The 24,857-nt window shown below is 36.4% G+C and overlaps 1 protein-coding gene and 1 pseudogene across 2 annotated transcripts; one reads left to right on the top strand and one right to left on the bottom strand.

The window, feature by feature from the left end:
- Nucleotides 1–22: 22 nt before the first annotated feature.
- LOC143594824 (heat stress transcription factor C-1 pseudogene) lies at nt 23–3,200 on the bottom strand (annotated as a pseudogene). Its single transcript, XR_013146411.1, has 2 exons — nt 2,912–3,200; nt 23–658 (listed from the first exon to the last, which is right to left on the bottom strand). The product of XR_013146411.1 is annotated as a heat stress transcription factor C-1 pseudogene (transcript).
- Nucleotides 3,201–15,918: 12,718 nt separating this feature from the next.
- LOC143594820 (uncharacterized) lies at nt 15,919–19,802 on the top strand. The gene is made up of 7 exons (XM_077074038.1): nt 15,919–15,932; nt 16,020–16,364; nt 16,425–17,018; nt 17,124–17,578; nt 17,879–18,276; nt 18,568–19,511; nt 19,790–19,802. The coding sequence occupies exons 1-7, from the start codon at nt 15,919–15,921 to the stop codon at nt 19,800–19,802; spliced, it is 2,763 nt and encodes a 920-aa protein (XP_076930153.1).
- The last annotated feature ends 5,055 nt before the right edge of the window (nt 19,803–24,857 follow it).

Below are 24,857 nucleotides of genomic sequence, written 5' to 3' on the forward strand. Positions count from 1 at the left end.
TAAATAACAAATTTAACTTAATTTAAAACCCACCACCAAGGAGGGAAAATTGATACGGCGGAGCCGGCTCCAGCGACCCTGGTCTGAAGTAATTTACACCATCACCACCGTCGCCATTATTATTACTTCCATACATATTAACCTCGTTCATTGGCTCCAATTCCATCGAAAACCCATCATTATTCCACATACCATAATACCTATCCGACGATGAATTTTGTTCGCGCTTAACAGCGGGCACTCCATTACTCGACGAAGACGGCGTGATCAGCCGCCGTTGCTTCTTTTTAAATTTCTCGAGCATCATCCGTTGCAAAATATCCGGATCTTCGGCCACTTTACACAACAATGACATCATTTGCTCCGGACGCCGCTCAGTGGCCTCCAACCGCCGGTTCATCACCACGAGCTCTTGTTCGAGAACCTTCTGCTCCTTCTTCAACCGCGCAATCTCCATTGCCATCACCATCTCATCCTCATCTTCATCATTCATATTATTATTATCATTGTTGTTCATTGAGTATTTTCCTTTGTTATTCATATTATTATTGTTATGAATTTGCCTCTTTCTGCCAATGTTCTTCAATAGATGAATCTGACCTCGCAAAAACCACTCGTTCGCGAACTCCCAGCGATCCGGATCTACTTTTCGGAAACCCTGAGTTATATAACAAACACATAAATCAATCAGAAACATGTTCATGAACAGTGGCGAAACTTGAACAAAAACGTTAGTGACCAGACTCAACACGTATAAAAACTTTCGTAAACCAGGTCACCAGACTCATAATTTTCGGCCGAAAACGGATAAACACTACGTGTAAAGTATTCATAACCCCACCAGACTTAGAATTTTCGGCTGAAAGCAAGTAAATTTACACTACGTATAAAAATTTTCAAGCAAAAACAGCCACCCCGGACAACAATACAAGCTTCTCCAAACACAATAGTTGAGTTACGCGTTGACGGATTTTGCTGACGTAAGCATTCAGGTGATGAATAGTAAATTAATTTATAACACAAATGCAGAAATCAATCTATAACATCAACGGAATTTGCTTACGTAAGCATTCAGTTGATGAATAACAACTTAACTTACACCACAAATGCAGAAATCAATCCGAAAGTTCGAATTATAGGTGCACAAACTAGTTTAAAACTCAAAACCAATTTGGATTGAAACCAGTTCGGTTTGGTCAACAATATTCCAAACCGGTTTGGTTTAAAACCGATTTGTTGACCAGGTTACGATCGGTTTCGGTTCGCTTAACCGGTTTGGAACCGCTTTTAGTGAAGAAAATTACTAACCGGTTCCGAATCTATTGTTTCAATTGGTTTCAAACCAATTACCACATAATTGGTTTCAAGCCGGTTTGATTTCGGTTCAATCTTCGGGATTACGGATCAATAATCAACGGATTTTGCTTATGTCAGCATTCAGTTGATGCATAAAAACTTAGTTAATAACACAAAATGCAGAAATCAATCGGAAAACTCGAGCTATGGATCCATAATCAACGGTTTTAGCTTTCGTAAGCATTCGATTGACGAATTAAACTCTAAATTACACCGCGAACGCATAAGCTTATGATAATCAACCGATTTTGATTACGTAAGCATTCAGTTGATTAACACATTAACACAAATGCAGAAATCAATCAGAAAATTTGAATTCTGATCTGTTATCAACGGATACTGCTTACGTCAGCATTCAGTTGAAGTCAATCGGAAAACTCGATACTAACGGAGTTTGCTTACGTCAGCATTCAGTTGAATATTAACTTAATTTACACCACAAAACTCAAATCACACAATCGATAAATCAACGGATTTTGCTTACGTAAGCATTGAATTCACAAATTAAGCTCCAAATTACCGCATGAACGCAGAAATTAATCAGAATATTCGAATTACGAGTCTAATACGATCGGATTTGCTTACGTAAGCATTATTTAACTAACGAATAAAGCTTAACTTACACCACAAGTGCAGAAATCATTGGATCTATTATCAACTGATTTTGCTTACGTCAGCATTCTGATGAATATTAACTTTATTTAAAGTTTTACACCACAAAACGCAGAAATCAATCGGAAAAACACGTCGATAATCAACGAGTTTTGCTTACGTAAGCATTCGATAAACAAGATAAACTCAAAAATTAAAAAATAATTCGAATTACGGAGCAATTATGAACTATGAACGGAGTTTGCTTACGTCAGCATTCAGATGACTAATAAAAACCTAATTTACACCACAAATGCAGAAATCAATCGATGTATCGTCAACTAGTTTCGCTTACGTAATCATCGGATTAATGAGTTAATTAATGAGTTAAACTCAAAATTAATAAATAATTCGAATTACGGAGCAATTATGAACGGGGTTTGCTTACGGAGCGAAGCTTGGACGAAAACGCCAAGCGGCCAGACTCGTTACGGATAATAACTTTCAGAAAACCGTGCCAATTATCGGCAGAAAACAGGTAATTTACACTATGTATAAAAATTTTCAGACGAAAACGGCAGGCGGCCAGACTCAATACGGATAAAAACTTTCATAAACTGGGCCGCCAGCTCAGAATTTTCGGCTGAAAACAGATAAATTTACACTATGTATAAAAGTTTTAGGCTAAAAATAGGTAAATTTACACTATGTATAAAAATTTTCGGCCGAAAACAGCCTTCTCGGGCTTTAATACAAGCTTCGCCCTTATTCATGAACAAGATTATCGAGTCGGACTCAATACATATAAACATTTTAATAAACTAGGGGTAGCCAGGTTCAAAATTTTCGGACGAAAATAGATAAATTTACTTTAGGCGAAAATACAAGCTTTGCCCTAGTCAAAATTTAATGAAATAAATAATTCGAAATTACGGAGCAACTATGAACGGAGAAATTTGCTTACGTAAGTATTAAGCTGGCGAATAAAGCTTGAGAAATTATTGTGTTTGAAGTACGCTGGCAACAGGCGTTGCGAGAACCCTAACGAATCGACAACAATGAAGCTGTTGTTGCTGGTTCCCCAACGGATTAAGTTATCCTGTGAAGAATCATTAACCATTTGGTACGTTTTCATAACGAACGGTGCAATAACTAGTTCGTTCGATTCCATGGGTTTATGAACAGGTCATGGATGGATGGATTCAGTTTAGTTTTGTATAAGTTTGGTTTTGTATAAGTGATTTGATGAAGAAGAAGAATTAGTGGTGGTGTGTGTGATAATAATATAAGGTTGTATGTTATTTGACCAAACATGCATTTGGAAAACCTAGATAATTTATAATATTTGTAATAAAAAGTTTGGATGCTATAAGCTTGGAAAATATCATGTATATCACTATATCTATAGGTGAAAGAAAAAAAAAAGGGACCGGAACCGGTCCCACGGTTTTTTTTTATAGCCGAGCTTTTAATACGCTAACATGTACTTGATAATATCCGTGTGGTATGAATATGGTATGCATTTCAGTATCAAAACTTGTATCTGAACTAGGAACCGGGTTATTTCAGATACTTGATCTATACCCGAAATTACACAAAAATACCTGAAAAAATATCCAAAAAATGTGCAGCAACTTAAAAAACCCAATTTATACCGGAAAAATATCCGAAAATAGGTTTTTCAACACCCGAAAATAAGGTATTCAAATATGAAATTAATTTAAAATTTTATCAAACATTTTTTTTTTTGGTATGTTATTTTCTATAGTTCTGTGAGAAGTTCTAAAATAACGCATATATAACCTTTTGATTTGAGACTTTAATATTGGTATTCCTGGATTTTATAGAGATGTACAAAATTCAAGTCTTATAAGCAATAAGGATTAAAAAAAATCGACATTTAAAGAAAAACTAGATTGATAAAAGTTTTAAATATATGTGACAAGTTTGGCACTTTTATTTGTTAAGATTTGATTGGGTGACTTTATAATAAAGAGTGGTAACAGCATTTTGGAATTTTATGAAGTTTATTCTTATAGGTGTATAAAACATGATAGGTATTAATTAAGTTGTTTATCACAGTAATATAAATAATAATAGTTATTATGTAATTTTTTATTTTTTATTATAAGAATATTATTATATACTTATGCCAAGTATTTTACTCATTTAATCTTGTGAGCCTAAACAATCGTTGCATAAAGTTTATGTCCGAGCCTGTCTATTAGAAATTTTCCATTTTAAGTTTGAGCTCAAGCTAAAATTTGGTTAAGGTTATTGTTTGATCCTTTGGTAAGATGATTCAATATAACTTACGATTGACTCGACTCATTTACACTTATAGTAGTCTTCTATTTTCTTCTCTCTCATTCATAGTAAAGTTAATCGTATGTTCATAATAATACACGTTACATCATATTATCATAATAAAGTTAATTTTATATATAAATGTAATTTTCGAAAGACTTGGTATTACAGTGAAAAATGGCTCGCAGCAGAGCTTGTTGCTTATTTATATTCTATTTTGATGTAAAGTTGTTTTTAATAACAAATGTATGTTAAACATACAATAAAGTAAAAGGCGAGTGAGACAAAAACCTCGTGACAATAGTCGAGATACAAGTGAACCAAATATTGATATAACACACACACACACAAAAAGTACCATAAAAATTTCAATTTTCTGAATTTATTTTACTAAACATGTACATTTATTGTTTAATAGAAATAATACAACTAAAACATTTCAAAGCATATAAAAATGATTATTAGTTAGCTTTTTCATGTTTTAACAGTAAAGGCTCATCAAACCCAAGATCGTTATAACTAATAGATCACCTTTCCGTCCAAAATATATAACATGATGACGTTCTACTTAACCGAAAATAAATTGCTTCAGGGGATACTCGAATCCATGATCTATTATAAAGAAAGTCATTGAAGTACACCCATGGCCTTTGGTGTTACTAGTTAGTTACCAATATGATTTGAGTCTTATCGTATTATCTATTTCTATATATGTTATACATAGTGATAAAACAAAAAATATTTTGTGACAAATAGCAATCAATGACTCACGACAAAAAATAATAATATATACCCTAAAAGTTGGAGACATATTTTACAACTTGACCAAAGGCAATGAGAGGACCACTAGAGGTAAGTGTGTGATTGCGTGGCCGCCAAGATATTTCTATATGGGTTGTTGCTAGTGGGACCCAATGGATTGTTATTAAAAATTTTTTATAGTAAAATCATTTATACGTGTTGAAGTGTAAAAACCAATCATGTTTTTATTTTGTAAGATTATAGAAAACCATTTTATAAGTATCAAAACAAACTAATCTATGCTGACAAATATAAAACTGTGATTATTAACTATTATTATTCTCTAGTACAATTTGATGTATGTTACAATTGTGAAGAAATAAAATCACTATATATTCATCAAGTATTACATTAGTTATTTATATTATAAGCTACATTTTATGTTGAAAATGTAAGAAGCCAAACATCAATGTAACATCATTGTATGTTATGTTTATAGCATTTAGCAGCTTTTATAACCTTAAACATAACAATACGACCTTTGTAACACGACAGTGTATGTATCGCATATTATACCCCCTCTCTTGGTAAAAGTGTATTACAAACGAGCGGTTTAAGCTACTGGTGATGTATTATATTGTTAATATCAGTCACTAAATTAACCAGTTAAAAAAAATACTTAATAGACATTTTCGACATAACAGAAGGTGAGAATGTATCAACATCAATAATAAGGTAAAAGGTTGAAAATATACAAATCATAATGACTAAATGCAAACAAATGTTCGGTAATGTATTTGTTAACACATTAAAAGGTTTGTAAACCCCGGATATACATATCTATCTTCATTTACAAGAGTTAGAAATAAAGTGGTACCAGTTGTGTTCTTGCCTTGATAATGTTGCACGACATTGCTCACATTATCAGTCTTATGAATCGGGCATAAATAGTGATTGATCATGTGACATTGAAGACCTATGATATGGTTAGATCACCATCATCGACAAAAACATCGATGCATGTGTATGGATGAGTTATGAACAGTGTTTGTATGTGCCAAAACTTGGTGCATCAATTAGGACTATTAATATCTAGGTATGCGAGCAAAACAATCACTACACGAGTGCCTTGTTCGCGTATGTATTGAATTAATTTAGCTAAATTCATATTTTGTTGAATGTATGGAACAAAATGACAACGAGAGGCATTGGTGTATTCACTATTTACTCTATGACGATATAACTTTTGGCTGATGTTAATGCAATAAAATAGGATATGTGATCATGATTTCACACAACTAGCATGACTATTCATGTACTTATTCTATGACAAGGGTATACAATTTATTTATTTTTGTATAACAATTCCTAGATTTGAACCACTTGATCACTTTATAAAATAGGATAATATGACATCTACAAGCATTTGGGCATATTATATATATACTAAATTATAAAAATAACTAGTGTCTTGACCCCCTCGCGTTGCGGGGGGTGTGAAACCATAGCCTAAACTTAGATAAAGAAATTAGCTTGAGGCACAGATCTCCGCTAGCGGACCTACTTCATTGCTTAAACCGAGTATTTACCAAAATCAGTTACTAAAATCACCTTGTAACACAACAATTTTGACCAACAAACCACCAACACAATTTGCCAGTCTCCACACACTCGCATCAGCAATTCGGCAAACCTTGATTGGAGATACATATTTGGGTTTTGAATCCAGGTGATACTTGTATCCAGTCACCATGAGAACCCGACACGGATTGAGGACCCGAGTCACCACCTCATTTGTCTAATACAATTTGTCCACCTTTATTGAAATTAGTATTGATGATGCGTAACTGAGCTACTTTAATTTACCTACAGTGACGAAAAAAGAAAACTGAACTAAAATAAAAATGATTTTATTTAAGTAATATGTTTTGTAGTAATACAGTTTATTAACAATTTATGAAGTTGATAGACAAAGATTTTAATGGGTCAATCTAATCCAACCTTGTTCATTTTGACCTTATACCCAACCTGTTGACCCGCCCATTTTGACAACTCTAATTAAGGACATAATAAAAGTACATACCACGCCAACTGTTGATTTGGCTGCTTTAAAATGCCTAGACCATTGCTGATTCATTTTGTTACACAGTTGAAACATTAACTAATACAAATATATTTATGAAATTGTATATTGTGTATTATTTTTGTGTAATCAAGGATCCACATTTTATCCAAGCAATACACTAAAAACTGAATTCCCGAATACTGGCATTTCATCGAACGACTTATAAGCACAACCAAAATAGAGAAAATCAATGCATTTAAGTGAATGTAATTCCAAACAGACTATTATTGACTAAAAGACATGATAACATCATAGACTAACCACAAAAGACATGAATATATGGTAATCAAGGAACACGTGGATCTGTGAATGTTTTGGCTTACAAACACCCAAGCATAATGTACATGTCAAGTAAGCCAATTTTGAAAGAAACACTAACTTTATCTCTGAGCTTCATTAATCTCGTCTTAAATATATGAAAATGACCACCTCTTTATCTCTTTTATATTAAAAAAAAAACATATAATTTCTTTTTTAATTTTCTGGTTAGTTGTGAGAACTATGGGAATATTACACAAAACAAGCCGAAGATAATACTAGAGGGTGAATGTATACCGCTTCAAACTTTTTTAAAATTTGTTATTTTCTAAGCTTTGGAGAGTGAAGACTGAAGAGTACGATTGAGGCACAAAGAGACCTCTTATGGACAACTTTACAATGTTATAGTTTTTTTTTTATAAAATCATACTCATTGAAACACCATCAATGAAGAAATGATTGTTCAAATTTCCCTATATACTCTATAGTGCTTCAACAAACAGTTCAAATAACCAAGAGTAAAAAATGAATAACGACGCATGCAATATGGGATTAAAAGTTACAAAACCTTCACATGTAGTTAAATGCACTAACGTGTCATGTAAGCCTAATGACTAATGAGCACATCTTTGAACCTAAAATATATATAAAAAAAGTTCCTATAATATCTACAATATACTTCATTCATTTTCTTAGTAATTCATGTCTCAGAACAAAAAAAAATAAATAAATTAAAACAAAAAGCAATTGCACAATTACTCCATTTGGTAGCAACAATTAAATACGTGAGACACATGTTGTCCAATAAAGAAATCTTATGACATGTGTATAACTACTAAATTAATTATCTGAATTGATGATTCATGAAAAAAAAACACATAAACTAAATTTAAAAAAAAAATAAAGAACAGTTTATTTTTAATTCACTAATGATTGTAAGGTTATTTTATAGAAAGAGTAAATAAAGCCAGTTGCTAGGTGTCCAATTCATTAATTAAAAATCAATTAATAGTTTTATTAAACCCAATAACTTATACTTTGATAGCCAAGCAACAACTTTCTCTCCTCCTGATTTCTTTTTTCATCTCTTTCGGTGCATCCTAAAACCATTTTTAATTAATTATTTAAAGCAAATAAACACTAATTTTAAAAATATTTATTTTTTATTAAAATCAATTACAATAGTAAATAAAACAGTTATAAACAATAACATTTCATTACATCCTTAACATTGTGCTATTTCATGTTTTCAAGCTTCCATTGTTTTACAACATCGCTCCCAAAAAATGAACATGTGAATTTAGGAAAAAGTCCATATCTTTCTTTCTTTGTTGCTTTTCTATCATGATGATCCAAATTTGATGTTCCTCCTGTTTGAGGTGCAACTTCTACGAATAAAACTGTTTTTCATCATCAACGTCTTCTTTACTGAAATTGTTATAAGTAAGAAATGAGTTTATCAATTCTTGTTGGTATGTTGTTGATGATGATGATGGTTTAGATTCTTCTTCTATATTTTTTGTTGAGGTGTTGCCGGCTCTTCATAGTTAGGGATGCATACATCGTCGACTTTGAGGATGACAGGGGAACTAGGCTTCTGAAGAAGTTGAGTGATTTCTAAGAACTTCTCAGGAAATAATGTAACATCCCCAAAATTTCTCCAAACTTGACAATTTAATAAAGATAAATGACCAAAAATATTTTCAAGATAAATAATACGAGTAATAAAATAAGATAAGGAAATAAAATCATTCCATGTTAAGAAAACAAGGAAATTAAAAGATTTCCTAAGGCAAGTCATCCCATATGAAGAAAATAAAGAAAATATAATTCATCCCACATGGAAGAATGGAAGAAGGTGGAAGCCTTCCACATATGTTTAAATAAGGAAGATAAAACTCATCTCACATGGAAAGTAAGACAAATTTGAAAGCTCTTTATAAATAGTAGAATTTCCACAGTAATATTCTTTTATGCCAAGCATGCACCTAGTGGTCCTAGCATAGGGTGCGGAGCACCCGATTCGCACGCGCATGGACGAGGACGAGGCGAAGGTGACGACGCAATGTGGCGCACTTTGCACTTCGCATTCTCGCATCGCCACGAATGGCATCATTTTATAACAATACGTTCCGCTGTTTGTTCTGAACGCCGTCTTATCTTGGTCTTTTTCCGCCATGTGGATCTGGTGGTACCCTTTGTATGCGTCTAAAAAACATTTGAGTTGAAAGAGTACCAGCGCGTCTACTTTAAGATCGATCTCTGGCAGCGGGTAACAGTCTTTTGGACATGCTTTGTTGAGATCTTTAAAGTCGATGCACATGCGCCATTGACCATTTGCTTTGGGTACCATCACCGGGTTGGCTACCCATGTTTGGTATTGAATTTCACGGATTATGCCTGCCTCTACCAGCTGCTGGACTTGTTAATCACATGCTTTCGCTTGGTCCGGCCCCATTCTCCTACTTTTTTGTACTACTGGGACAAAGGTTGAATTACCTTTCAATTCATGTTCTGCCTTGTTTCGCGGGACCGCTGTCATGTCTGCTGGAGTTCAGGCGAAGACATCCATGCTTTTGATTAACAATCTCTTGAGTGCCGCTCGTACTTCTTCGGAGATGGCCGGTCCAATGGTTATGCTTTGTTCGGGGAATCATTTATTGAGCATCCATTTTTCTACCTCTCGAGTTTTGTTGGTCTTTAGTATCTTTTGGGGTGGTGTCTTCCTTTCCGCCATGTTGCATTCTTTGTTGGCGTATATCATTGCTATTCACGTTGGGGTCAGTACTCCCAATATCCCATGGGCTGTTGAGGGATTAGCGTTGAAATCGCCAATTGCTTCTCTTCCCAAAATTATGTCGTAATGAGAGTGAGGTGTTTCCATTACTAGGAAGTCTACGTCTTCCGTTCGTGAATGAACTCCATCACTCAGCTCCACCTGGAACGTCAACTGGCCTAGCGGGTATTCAATTCTTTGATTAAAACCCGCGATTGGAGCGTTGACTGGCGTTAGCTGCTTTTTATCTTTATCTTCCAGTAGGTCAAAACATTGACGATACATGATGTTGGACGTCGGCCCCGCGTCTATGAAAAAGTGCGGTGTTCGATAGTGATCGAACACGGCTGTGATTACTAAAGGCGCTTTCTTGTTCGCCCCTCCTTTTACTTTTGGGAAGATGACCTGTTCTTCTTTCCAGGCCGCATATTCTATTTGCCTTCGCTTCTTGAAGTGGGCGCTGCCTGAAATCATGTTGGCGTGAAGGTCTTTGATTTTCTTTTCTGGCCTTCCGCCGTCTCTTGGAGGTGGGCGTCTGTATTTTCCTTTGATGCATTTTATGAGGTGATCCAACTTTCCGTTTTTGACATACTCTTCAATGGCATCTTTTAGATTAGAACACTGATTTGTTGTGTGCCCATGTTTTTCGTGGTAGTCACAACAGCTTTTCATATATGTGTTTGGACCCTGCTTGATTGGTGCCGGTTTCTTTAATTGGATCCCTTCTGTATACATGATGTGTGCTGCGCTTTTTGTCAGTGGAGTCCATCTGGATGCGTTTGTCTGACCTTTCTGTTTGGCCTTGAACGATTCATACGCCGCAGGTTCCTTTTCGTTATTCAGTCTTGACCATACAGAGGATATTCTCTTGCCTTGGTGGGCTCTGTTGATATCATTTCTGGCATCGTTCTTCGCCAGTTCTTTCCCCAGACTTTTTTCCATTCGCGCGTATCTTTTGGCCGCGGTCATAACATCATTCAATCATTGTGGCATGCCATCTCTGCTCGTAAGGTTCCGAATGAGATCGTCACACTTTACGTTTTGGCGGAAGGCTGTCCGCAGCAATTCTTCACTCACGCCGCCTATGTTCAGGCCTTCTTGGTTAAATCTGGTAATAAAATCTTCCAGCGTTTCATTATCTTTTCTGACGACATTCAGGATGTCTGCTGGGTCGCTGATGTGACGCCGTTGTTGGCTGAATTGTTGGATAAATTTCTTGGCTAAGTCTTCCCAACTTAAAATCTGCCCATCTGGTAATCTTTCATACCATGCCCTGGCGACTCCGACTAGTGTCAATGTAAAGATGTGACACCATAGCGGCATGGTCCACCCTGACACTAGTCCAGTGGCTGTGAAGGTTTGCAAATGGTCATCTGGATCTGAGATGCCATCATATTGTCCGACCGTTGGCGGTATTTTTGGATTTTCTGGCAACTCCACCTCAGCGATTCTTGCCACAAATTTTGATTTTCTCGCCGATGTCGTCGGTCGGTATGGTTTGGAAAAATCTTCCGCCGCATATGGATGATATTTCACCAGTTTTTTAGTGTCAGGACCTTTCCAACTTTCTTCGTAGTCTGGATCGTCCAGGCGTGAGTCTTTCTCGAGACGCGACCGATGTGACTTGTCACCCGCCTTGCTATTTTGTTGACCAAACGGTGACTTGTTGGTCAGCGTCTTTTTATGAATTGGCATTGAGTGTTCTTCGTATTCTTCTTCTTCGTTGCTACTAGAGGCTGTATCAAACAGTGCTCTAGGTTGCACAACGGACGCCATTTTTTCTTGGAGTTTGTCTTTTAGTTTTTGTTGTTCTGCTTCTAACCATGCCATGATGTCTGGTGGCATGGTTGTCTTGGGACGTGTTTTGATTTTCTCTTTGTCTGTGACGGTAGGGTGAATGGTAGACGTAATAACGACACCTTCACCGGTACCGGTGATGTTCACAGGTTCCATGTTACCGTCTTGGTTGGCCCTTGAGTTCTGGCCAACCTCTTTTGGTGTGGTCTTGCCACTCATCTGAGTCAAGAACGGAGTGATTGTTTAGTAATTGTTCTAGCTATATGCACGGATGGCGCCAATGAAGAAACATTAATCCACCCCTCAAGGTCTAACAAGTTAGTCCGAGGGATTAAGATAAGTATTCCCCACAATGGGTTATAAAACCTTTCTTGGCGCAGATGAGTATATCCTGCAAAACAGAACACCGCGAGCTCGTTACGAGGAATGGGGGGGATTCTCTCGTAACCACCATCCGGCGTGAGAATCAGTCTTTGGTAATATGGAATATATATTTAATGAATATGGGAGAGTATATCCTTTACCAATTGGAGATTCACTGGTATTTATAGCCGGAGGAGAGAGAGAAAAGGTGGTCAGCCACGTTGTCATGTCCTTCCACCAATAATATTCTCCATTCGTGTGATTGTGGAGGTTGGTGGAAGTTGGTGGGCATCATGGCTTTTTGACAAGGACATTTCGTACCGTTTGGTTGGGTGCTTATTCCCATGTGGATTGTACCTTTTTGTCCCATGCTTGTGGGACCTTTGCGGTACTATTCCCTAGGCGTTAAGGGATATGTATTATTTTAAGGAACCACCCGGCGCACGGCGATTACTCTCGCCTTTTGTTCCACCCAGCGTTTTAGTTTGGGTATTATCCTTGTTATATGGTGGGCTTATTACCCTACCTCTACATACATGTACTTAGGGAAATTTTATCCCAATTGAGTTGAGTGTCTAATGAGTAGTCACAAATGTATTATTGTTGGTTTCACAGGTATTGAAAATATTTTACAACAGAGTCAGCGTCATTCACCAGCTATGTGTTGATGTATTTTCTCACCCATTTTACAGGAAATTAGAAAAGTTAGAACAGACAAACAAAACAAGATTTGATATATAGTGATTAAAGGCAATCTAGTTGCTTAAATATTTTTTTTTTTAAAATACTATAAAGAATTGTGTTTTCTAAAAGACAGGTAATAATCATTGCAACCTTTGACGCTCACACCGTTTATAACAGTCATGTGTAGCAACCACCAATATCTATACTACCTATCCTAATAAAAATATAATCACATATATATAATGTTTAGTTTATAATATCTAATATTAGAGACTGCCACAAGCTTTAACAATAGTTTCAAATTATAGTCATTGTGCCTTATTTGAAGCATGTCATTATAGATCGGGGCATGTGGCTTTTTCTTTTTCTATGTAGACTATGCTATTTTTTTTGGAATGACTAACTAAATAAGGCGGGGTATTTTGTACGTGGTCTAAATTAGTCAGAGGTTGCATTGTCGTTACATCCTTGGATCATGCGTAGTCAAGACTTTTCACATTTAGGCGTTTTACAACACGTGACGTTCCAGTTAGTAGTAGAGAGTTTTGTAAAAAGTGAAGTAGTGGTAAAGAACTCATAACTCTCATATAATCATCCTTCTCTCTCTTCCCATCTCACAAAACGTCACCCCTTCAAAGTTATGTGCATAACTTTCACCACCAAAATGCCAACCAAAACAGCGCAGGGGGGGGGGTGACATCAAAATGGGCCGAGTACGGATAATAGTGCTGCTAAAATTCTTGCACATAGACGTGAAGAGTTATTGTAAAAGTCTAAAATTTAGTGATAGAAAAAGCTATAGAGACTCTAATGTAAATGTTATATGCCTGTAAATTTAGATCATAATTAACTTTTAAGTTAAATAATAATAATAATAATCTAAAATAAACTATTTTCATCGCACCGTGTGTTACGTCAGAGAGTTATGCTCTTGTGGTGGCACAACGGCTGTCAAGTGGCAGTCAGCGGTATGGTTCCCCGGGGGAACGCCCAAGACAAACTCCTGAAGGCAGCGTGGGCCTGGTAAGACAACATAGTCTGGCCAGAGTGAAGCATCAGAGCTTTCTAAATTTAGAAAGTGCGGTAACCTAAATATAAGAAAGTCGTCGTTTAATAAAAAAAGAAAAATAGATGTAGTGCGGTTTAAGTAGAACAATGTTGTTTAATGTTTAGCTTAAAAGGGAGCATTGAGCAGAATAACTTTATCCTCATCATTTTTGTTTTATCCTTTGACTTTGACTATGACTACATTAGTTGGATTTTTAATTAGAGCATGTGGTGGATGCAATTGATTGGTGAATTAATTACTAACTATCATGGTTTTTTTTCTTATTAAATTACAATAAAAAGTATTTTAACATTTGGCCTTTTTTTAACTACTAAATGTTACCACGTTAGGAATGAGATCGGTATCATACCCGTATGTGTATCCGTACATGTACCCATACATAAAATCAGTAAATCTGGATATCCATACCTGTACTTGAAATTTATGGTACGAGTACCGGTATGAGTATGTGTACATGTATTTTGGGTACGATACCCGTTTTGGTACAACTGTTTTCTCTTTTTAAAAAAAATCTCCACTATACTTTGTAACGATATAGGTACGGTACAGTCAATCAATTATCTATAATACCAAAACAATCTGTAATACCATAACCAAAATATAATACCAAAACTAAAAATGAAACAAATCAATCATAACATAAAATCCATGCATGGTGGCTTTTACTAGTTATTGATTGGAAGAAGAAGCGAAAAGAACTAGGGTTTGATTGGTTTGATTAGAACTGTTACACTTATTATTTTGATTATCAATGGTTTTGAAAAGCCCACTTGAAACCTTAATAATATCCCAATAAAAACACGATTAAAGTTATGAGTTTTGGAAATCTCAATAAAAACACCTACATATTCCTAACGAGTACTGAGTATTCGTAATACCCGTATCTGTACCTGAAATTACCCGTACCTAAAATGCGAAAATCTATGTAGCAATACCCATACTGAATAGACGGGTATGGGTACAAGTACGGGCATCGGTACAAGTACTGAACAAGTACGGTGCGGGTATTCGGGGAAAAAAATCACATCCCTGACTTACACTCTCTGGAGATTTAACCATTGACCTCTTATTCTACATTATAACCACCTTACCCGTTATCATCCCACCAAAATAGGAATGACTGTCTATAACAATTGTTACTTTGTAATGACTTGTTTGGATTTAATATACTTCATCCGTCCCTGTTAAAGTGTCTTAGTTTGAAAAACATAAAGTTTAAGGTAAATTAAATTATTGTTTTCTTTGCTTACCAAATGACAATAATGCCCTTAGAAATTGGGTCCATAAATATTATTTATTAATGTTAGTTGTGTGTGTTTAAGGGTAAACTTGAAAATTAGCTAATAAACTTTGAAAGTAGACATTTGTAATGAGACAAATAAAAAATGAAATGTAGACACTTTTAATAGAACGAAATAAGTAAAATCTAAGAGATGAACTTGACCAGTTTATATTGATAGGGACATGTTAAAGAAATGGTATGTTGGTTTGAACTCATTCTGACTTGTTAATTAATTGTGACAACCCCATTAAAGGTTTAAAACTAACATTGTTCTTGAACAGAAGAGATGACATGTTCATAATAATTTTTTGCCCATTTAAAATCAACACGTTTGAGCACATTATTGCTAATAAAAGAAGAATTGTCTAATTAAGCATGCTTGAATGAACACAATTCAAAGTATTTAAAGTTTCGTATATATTTTCTAGTAAAACAAAACAAATCATAAGATATAAATAAATTCAACACAAAAAGAAAACATAAAACATACAATATAAGATATAGCAATATGATAAACAACATGTCTTTTAATAACATATGATCTAAGAGTGTTTATAAAATTTTAGATTATGACAACTAAACTGTATAAAGGAGTTTGTTAAAAGATTGCACTATTAAATATTGGTATTATTGATTGAATCTAAATAATCCCATTTGATCATTTTACTAGATATAATTTTGTCACTAATAAAAGTGTATGGGAGGAGTTTTTTGTTTCTGTAGAAGAATGGAGGGGGCAGACGATCAACGTTGAAAGGATTGCATGGCTTAAAGTGCATGGCGTCCCGTTGACTTTATCGTGTGCTAAGGTTTTCGATGAGATTGCCTCGAGATTTGGATCGGTTATTCAGACAGCTCAGTTCACCGAGGATGACGGGGATCTATCGTTCGCGTGTGTGGGAGTCCTTCGATCATCGGTGGATAGGGTCAACCAAAAAATAAACCAGAAGTGGAAAACGAATATCTTAGAGGTGGTATGGTTCATAATGCTGATATTGGCCAAGGAGCTCCTGGTGTAGGTGTAATTTCAAGGTCTGTTGTCTATTTGGGATCCAAAGAGGTTTTCTGTGTCTAGAATTGAGAAGCATCGTTCTTATTTATGTATTCATGGTATTTTGAAAGACGATGGGAAGGCGTTTTCGGTGGTTAATGTTTATGCGCCTCAAAAACTGAGGGATAAGCGTGCTCTTTGGGCCGAACTTGAAAGTATTATTTCTCGAAATCATAGCTTTTGGGTTGTTGGTGGTGATTTTAATTGTGTGAGAGATCGTTCTGAGCGAAGGAATTCTAAGTTTAATGCTCAAGTTTCCAACGAGTTCAACGAGTTTATTGATAAGGTGGATCTGCAGGAGTTTGTTTTAAGAGGTAGGAAGTTTACTTTCGTGTCCGATAATAAATGTAGCCATATCGATCGTATTTTCGTTTCTTGGAATTTTTTAAACGAATGGACCAATGCGGAGTATCGCGCTCTATCCAGGGAGGAATCGGATCACTGCCCGTTAGTGTTGAAAATTGAAGCGAGGAATTTCGGGCCTAAACCCTTTAGGTTCTTTAACTCTTGGCTTTCTAGGGCTGATTTACATGAAGTGGTCAATAAAGCTTTATTGGTTTTTGATGAAATCGGGCCACTAGACGTGTTATTGCTGCACAAGTTTAAGAGAATCAAAGAGTTCAGATTATCGAGTGGCATAAGAAGTGGTCGGCTGAGGACCATGCAAAGGAGCTCAATCTAAAAGCTGAATTGTTTGACCTGGACGAAGCTGAGATGTTGAAGCAAAGAAACGACTGCGAGAGTTGGAAGAAATCAAAAAGAAAGATATTCAGCAAAGATCGAGTGTTATGGAATTAAGTGGTTGACCGAGGAGGATTCTCAAGAGCTTGTGGTTCAGTTTAGTGAGAAGGAAATTAAAGAAGCAGTTTTTGATTGTGGATGTGACAAGGCCCCGGGCCCTAATGGCTTTAATTTTAGGTTCGTGAAAATGTTCTGGCCGTTACTCGCCGATGATTTTGTCAAGATTATGCAGAATTTTTTCGATACGGGTACTATAAATCGGGGAGTGGGTTTATCTTTTATTACTTTGATTCCTAAAGTTAAAGATACGGTTGGGTTGAATGAATATCGGTCGATTACTCTAATAGGAGTTATTAGTAAAGTAATTTCCAAGGTTCTCGCTAACCGGCTTAAAAAGGTGATGGGTAGTATCGTTCGCGAAACGCAATCGGAGGGAGGTACATTCTGGACGGGCCTTTAATAATTAATGAAATTTCATCGTGGGCGAAAAGGATGGAAAAATAATTATTTTTGTTTAAAATTGACTTCGAGAAAGCTTATGATAATGTGAATTGGGAGTTCCTGATTTCGATTATGAGGCAAATGAATTTTCCGAGAAGATGGTGTAATTGGATAAAGGGAGTTGTTTCATCGGCTCGTTCCTCTATTCTCGTGAATGGTTCACCTACTTTCGAGTTTGATAGTGGCAAAGGCATACGACAAGGTGATCCTATTTCGCCTTTTTTTATTTTTGATAGTCATGGAGGGCCTTTCTTCGATGATTAGGAAGGCTTGTAGTCATGGTATGTTCAATGGTGTGTGTTTTAATATCGATGGTCCTATGATATCTCATCTTCTCTATGCCGATGATGCAATGATTATGGGTGAGTGGTCTCAACGTAATTTTAAAGCTTTGAAGAGAATCTTATGTATTTTCCATTTGTGCTCGAGGCTTCGAATTAACTTGCACAAGTCGAGTCTATTTGGGATCGGGAAAAGCGTGGAGGAGGTCAGAATTATTGCAAACGGGTTGGGTTGTAGACCGGGGTCCTTCCCATTTAAGTACTTGGGAATTCTTGTGGGCGCTAATATGAACCGGGTTAGTAATTGGGATTCGGTCGTTGAGGTGTTCAAAAGGCGATTATCATCTTCGAAGGTTAGTGTTTTATCCATTGCAGGTCGGGTTATTCTTATAAAGTCGGTTCTTGAAAGCCTCCTCTCCTATTATTTCTCTTTATATAAAGCCCCTGTTACGGTTATTAATAAACTCGAGTCTATTGTTAAACGCTTCCTTCGGGGAGGGTGTGATGAAAAGAAAAAAATTCATTGGGTTGCCTGGGATGTAGTCACGAAAAATATAAAAGACGGAGGATTGGGTATTTCTAAATTGGAACAAAGCAATTATGCGTTGTTATTGAAATGGTTATGGAGATATCGGATATAAAAGGAGGCGCTTTTGAGGAAGGTCGTTGACGCGGTGCATGGCTCGAAAAGAAGATGGAAATCTTTCCGGTGTAGTAGTCGGTTTCCGGGTACGTGGTCTAGATTGGTGAAAGTGGGTGTTAGATTGAAGGTGAACGGTATCGGTTTCACTAATATGATCCGAGGGGTGGTGGGTGATGGTTCGAGCATAAAATTCTGGATAGATCCTTGGCTTACGACCGAACCTTTGAAGACGAAGTTTCCTTCGCTGTCCCGCCTTGAAGATCAGAAAGGGTGCACGGTGGCGGAGAGATTTTGTGTTCATAACCTTCATTGCACGATTCAATGGAGATGGAAGAAGTACCCGGCCACTAGTATTGAAGTGGAAGAGGTAATTCATTGTCATAGTTTGGTCTCGAACGTGCTTTTAACCGGTAGTGAAGATTCTTGGGCTTGGAATAAAGGTTCGAATGAAGGCTACTCGGTTAAGGAAGCTCGAAAGTGGTTAAAAAGCAACGAACTAAGCGAAGGTAATATGGTTTTTAATTGGTGTAAGTGGATCCCGAATAAGTGTAACATTTTTATGTGGAGGTTGAGTTTGGATAGACTTCCTACTCAAAGTGCTCTTATGAGACGAAACATTAATGTGGGGGATGGATTATGTGCGTTTTGTGGAGAAACCAATGAAACGGTTGATCATTTGTTCTCGGGGTGTATGGTTGTGTGTAGGGTGTGGAATGCGATTACGTCTTGGTGTAAAATTCCTCGGTTCTTCGTGTTCTCAGTCCTTGACGTGTTGCAGATCATCAATCATATGGCCGAATCAGAGAAAAAGAAAGAAGTAGTTTATGGAATAATCGTTATTGCGTGTTGGAGAATTTGGAAGGCGAGGAACGAAAAGGTTTTCAATGGGGCGGATTCGAACGTAGTTCAAATTATTTCGGATGTTAAATCGATGGGGTATCTCTGGTATAGGAGTAGACATAAAGAGGGTACGAACGATTGGAGAAATTGGTGTAATTTTTCTTTTTTTTTGATGTAATGTTCTTTGTGATGGTCTTTCTCTAACTTGGAGTTGGCCGTCTCGGGTTGTTTTTTAATGAAATTCGCCTTTCAAAAAAAAGATATAATTTTCTTTATATATAATAGATTTTATTTTAACTGCTTCACGTCGACTTCACGTTTCCCTTTGTTAAAAATTGTTAAGCTGTTTGTTTTGTCTTGTAAAATTTTGTATTCGGATGTAGTTACATGATGTAGTTGTTTGTGTCTTGATATACTGTTTGGTGGTTAATGAGAGTTTTTATTGGCCGTTCAAAAAAATTTGTTAAAATATCAAAATGGATTCTACATGCTTAAAATGTAGATAGATCTCACTAAATACGCAATCAATTTAAAAAAATGTCAGGTTAGATGTTGTGGGAGACTGGGAGACGCCATGGCGACCTCACCATTCACCAACTTGTTAAACAACAACCCTGACGCCATCTTATCTCCCCCCCCCCCCGGCCGGGTCCAGCGCAATCACAATTTTTATTTTTATATTTAAAAAAAATCTTGTTAAATATAATTAACCCACAAAAGCACTTGTTAAAGGATAAGTTAAACTAAAACTCATTGTCTCAGTATGTGACACTGACATGGGTGAAGCTTCATTGAGGGCCGGGGCCACTGTTTTTTTACGCAGTAGTGTAAATTTACCCGTTTTTGGCCGAAAATTTTTATACGTAGTGTAAGTTTAGCCTTTTTCGCCCGAAAATTTGAGCCCGGCCCCCCCTCGTTTGTGAAATTTGGTATACATTTTGAGTTTGCCCCCCTCCCCCCGGTGCCTCAGACCAAGCTTCGCCACTAGACACTGATATAGCGTTGATATGTTGATATGATGCTATAACTAACTTTTGTTAATTAAACACAGTACATAATCTTATAAACACTAGCATATTTTAATCTAAACAATATATTCATGTTCTACTATTCGTACCGTCCCACAGTGAACAATGATTTTATATTGAACACGTCATGTTAATATATGTGTTATTGAGGAAATAAGTATAATTAAATAACTATTATATTGTTAATAAAATAGGTTAAATGGAAATATTTGTTTTTAAACAAAAACAGAATTAGGACCACATACATTTATTTATTTTTTTGATTATCTGGCATTTAAAATTTTGAATGGTTTAATATTAAGCATAGTTAATTATGATATCGGCTCCTCGCTGTCGTGCCGTTTGGCGGGCGTGGGGGTCGGGTTTTATCCGGTGAATCCCTCAATAGATGGACCGCTAGGGGCTCCCTCCGTTCGAACTAGTGGCCGGCTCGGGCTACCTTTAGCCATTGAGGACCGCGTACGGAGTATCCGACGTTACTTAGTTGTAACATCCCGAAATTTCCAAAATGATATTACTTAATAATAGAGGGAAAGTTGACTCGGGTTCGGGAAATAAATAATAGAGTAGGAGTTGGTATGAGTCGGGCTAGTGTTGGATTAATGGAGACGGGTTAAATGAGAATGGGCCTTAGGTCCATGGGATTTCAGGGATATAAATATCCCCTAAACCCAAAAATCTCTTCATTTCCTTACTTTCTACACACACACTCCAAAAACACACACACCATTTACACCGCCGCCGGGCCGAGGAGAGGAACGGGCAGATCCGAGAGAGAGAGAGAGAGCGATTAGTTGTGTTAACAAGTTAAACGAGATCCAAACAAGCTCAAAAAGGTATGATTCTTGATCTTTGAAGTTTAAAGATCCAAGCTTTTTAGTGTATAAACGACCGAAAATGGTCGGGAAGCGTAGTGGGTGATATTGAACCATAGCAAGGGTGTTAAAATCGCTCAAAATGCTGGACAGAAACCGAACAGCGGCTGATCTGGGCAAATTCGCCTGCAACTGGGCAACTTCGCCTTCAAAGCGATGAACTTCGCCTGCAAGCTAAGTTCGCCTGATGAACTTCGCCTGCAAGCTAAGTTCGCCTGATGGCAACTTCGCTGTAAAGTTAAGTTCGCCTAACTGGTAACTTCGCCTGAGGCCAAGTTCGCCTGATGACAATTTCGCCTGAAGCTAAGTTCGCCTGATGACAACTTCGCCTAAAGCTAAGTTCGCCTGAAGCTAAGTTCTCCTGAAGCTAAGTTCGCCTGATGACAACTTCGTCTAAAGCTAAGTTCGCCTAAGGTTTAACTTCGCCTAAAGTCAGCTCGACCCCAGCCAGGGGCTCTGCCCCTTGGACCCTGCTAGGGGCTGCCGCCCCTAGACCCCGCTGCCAGGGGCGCTGCCCCCGGACCCCCGTTCGTTGTGGGTAGTAGTTAAGACTGGAAAGATTATATGAGTAGTGATAGTTAATTGATACGTATACTTGTTATACAGTCAGCCGTGCACAACTGAAGAAAGGGATTACGATTAACGGTGAACGTAACCGTGTTCAGGTGAGTTTCTAGCCCCATTCCTTGTTATGTTGTCGGGGCTGTGTGCATACTCGATGTGTTGTTAATACATTTATCCTAAGTAATAAGTGTATGTCATATGTGATATGTGTGATATATATGAATGATTGTTTGTCGGTACGCGAACGATCTTCGGATATTGCGCGTACTGTCAGGTTAAAAATAAAGGTACGAATATTATATATCGAAGATGTATTAATATTTCAAATGAATACTTGTCGGGGCGTGAACGATCTTCGGATATTGCACGTAACGACAAGGGGTATGGTTGTTAAATGAATGAGGTAAAGAATGCCTAGAGTGTTCTTATGTTATAATGTAAGTATGTGTATATAGGTACACGAATGGCATGTGAGTTCTATGTTCGACATAGTAAGTTAGGATGGCAAATCCCTCTAGCTTCTGTCGGACATAGACTCGGCTGGTGATGGCGTAGTTAAGGACTGCGAGCCTTATACGTGAAGTAGATGATATATGTAAACGTAGATAAGGACTGCGAACCTTATACGTAATGTAGATAGGCGTCAGCATAGGAAAGGACTGTGAACCTTATACGTGTTGTATTTGTAGCATAGGGGAGGACTGCGAACCTCGTACGTGCTATGAATTAGGTTGCAACATAGGGAAGGACTGCGAACCTTGTACGTGTTGTGGATGTATTTCAGCATAGGAAAGGACTGTGAACCTTATACGTGCTGATTTTGTAGCATAGGGGAGGACTGCGAACCTCGTACGTGCTATGAATTAGGTTGCAACATAGGGAAGGACTGCGAACCTTGTACGTGTTGTGGATGTATTTCAGCATAGGAAAGGACTGTGAACCTTATACGTGCTGATTTTGTAGCATAGGGGAGGACTGCGAACCTCGTAACGTGCTATGAATTAGGTTGCAACATAGGGAAGGACTGCGAACCTTGTACGTGTTGTGGATGTACTATGGTATAGGGAAGGACCGCGATCCTTGTACGTACCATAAATGGTGAACATATGTAAGGACTGCGAACCTTGTACGTGTTCACGACCTTGAGTACAGGTATAGACGGTGAACTATGAACGTACTCTCGGTAGACTGAGGTTAGTGATTGTAGATATGTATGTATGTATGGTAGCAAGTATGTATGTAGAACAGAAGGGTAACTAGTGAAGTATGGATATGTATCTACGGATATGTGTGTATGTGTATGTATTGTATGGCGTTCGATTAACTAGAATTCACTCAGCGTAGCTGACTTTTAGTATGCACGCAGGTGAGCTGATTATAGAGTTAGCATGAGGATGACACACGGCATGGATTGAACGGCTGGCATCTGAAGAAAGAAGTAAAGATGTTTTAAATATAAAGTTTTGTGTTATGGTATCAAAGAAAAGATTTAATGTTTTGTAACAAATGATTGATGTTTTATATTCCGCGAAAAGTTTTAATAAACTCTGATTTGAAGAACTGTGTTTATGAGTAAATCCGACGCTAAAGTAGGATCACCGGGAGAGGGGCCTTACATTAGTTGGCTGTTAAAAAAAAGTTAATTATGATATCAACCAATCAGAAGAAGCCACCACCATTCCTAAATTGCATGGCCATAGGTCAAATGTTCGAACTTTATAGATTAAATTATTATTTTTTTAATATGTTTTTAGCTAACCCATGCTATTTTGGGAATAATTAATTGCTAAAATAATATTATAAAATATAATGAAAGGTACACAATACTGTTTTCTGTGTTTTTTTAATTAAGTAGATCCATTATTTGCTCAAAGTGGAAAGGGACCACAAGAAATCCGATTAAAATAAGTTGTTTTTTTAATATATTATATTATAGTTATTAATAGAATATTCATTTCATAAATTTTCAAAGGTTGATTTTTGCATTACAGAACATAAATGAAATGAAGATTACTTATAACTTTTAGTGTGTTATATTTTTGTAAAATATAAATTATTTTGTTGTGACCGGATTTGCAAATTATATGTGATATACTGGTATGTGATTTTGGGTGTTAAATAGAGTGTGTTTGTATTTTGAGGATGTGATCAAAAACTGAACCATGACACATGAACCGAACATATATAACACGAGTTTTTTCGTATTAATATAAATTATAACCGGTTTATCCTGTAACTTTATTTTTATTTTTAGTTTTTACACATTATACTTAAAAAATCTTATAGTAAAAGATAAAAATGTATTAAAGGATATCGATGTCTCTATTACATTTATTTATTTATTACATTTAGATTTGGTGATAATATACCTGATTAATATAATTTATGACACAAAACACTTTCTTTTTAATTTATAAAATGAAACGGGTCAACATGTGAATCAACAAGATTAACACGTACACAATTTTGTTTTTAGCTAAAGGTGTTTGCATGTTTGACATGAAATTGACCTGAACACACAAACTCGTGAATTTCATTCTAGTGCCATGTCATGTCATTAATTCAAACCCATGTACATATATACTTAAAAAAAAGTAGATCATAACTTCTGTTTTTTTGCAGTCTTTATGTAAAATAGAGAAATATTGTTTTTAACTAACAAAGAACAACTCATATGATCACTCAAAAGTCATATGGTTTGCACGGCGTCTTCAACCCCATATGATATCATAAGACTGTATGATGATAACGTAAATGATGTCATACGACATGTATAACATGTCAAAGGGATCAACATATGCTTTTGAGGATGATGTTTAGAAAACATGACTCTTTAAATTTATTCACAATCTCTATAGTTGTCATTTCAAATATATTACTTTCGGATTGCTCAATAAACTATCCAAGATATGTGTCACATATTTTGTTACTAGTTTATTAATCCATTATCACTAACTTTAAAATAAAAAAAAGGATGTGGCAAA

Source organism: Bidens hawaiensis, unplaced genomic scaffold, assembly GCF_021521415.1.
Source record: "Bidens hawaiensis isolate Kalapana, Puna unplaced genomic scaffold, B.hawaiensis_p1.1 tig00044222_1, whole genome shotgun sequence".
NCBI classification, from domain to species: domain Eukaryota; kingdom Viridiplantae; phylum Streptophyta; class Magnoliopsida; order Asterales; family Asteraceae; genus Bidens; species Bidens hawaiensis.

Coding starts and splice junctions, on each gene's coding strand:
- LOC143594820 (XM_077074038.1), top strand. Junction 16,365..16,424: donor TTGGCCAAGGAGCTCCTGGT/GTAGGTGTAATT, acceptor TTCTGTGTCTAG/AATTGAGAAGCATCGTTCTT. Junction 17,579..17,878: donor CGAAACGCAATCGGAGGGAG/GTACATTCTGGA, acceptor TATTTTTGATAG/TCATGGAGGGCCTTTCTTCG.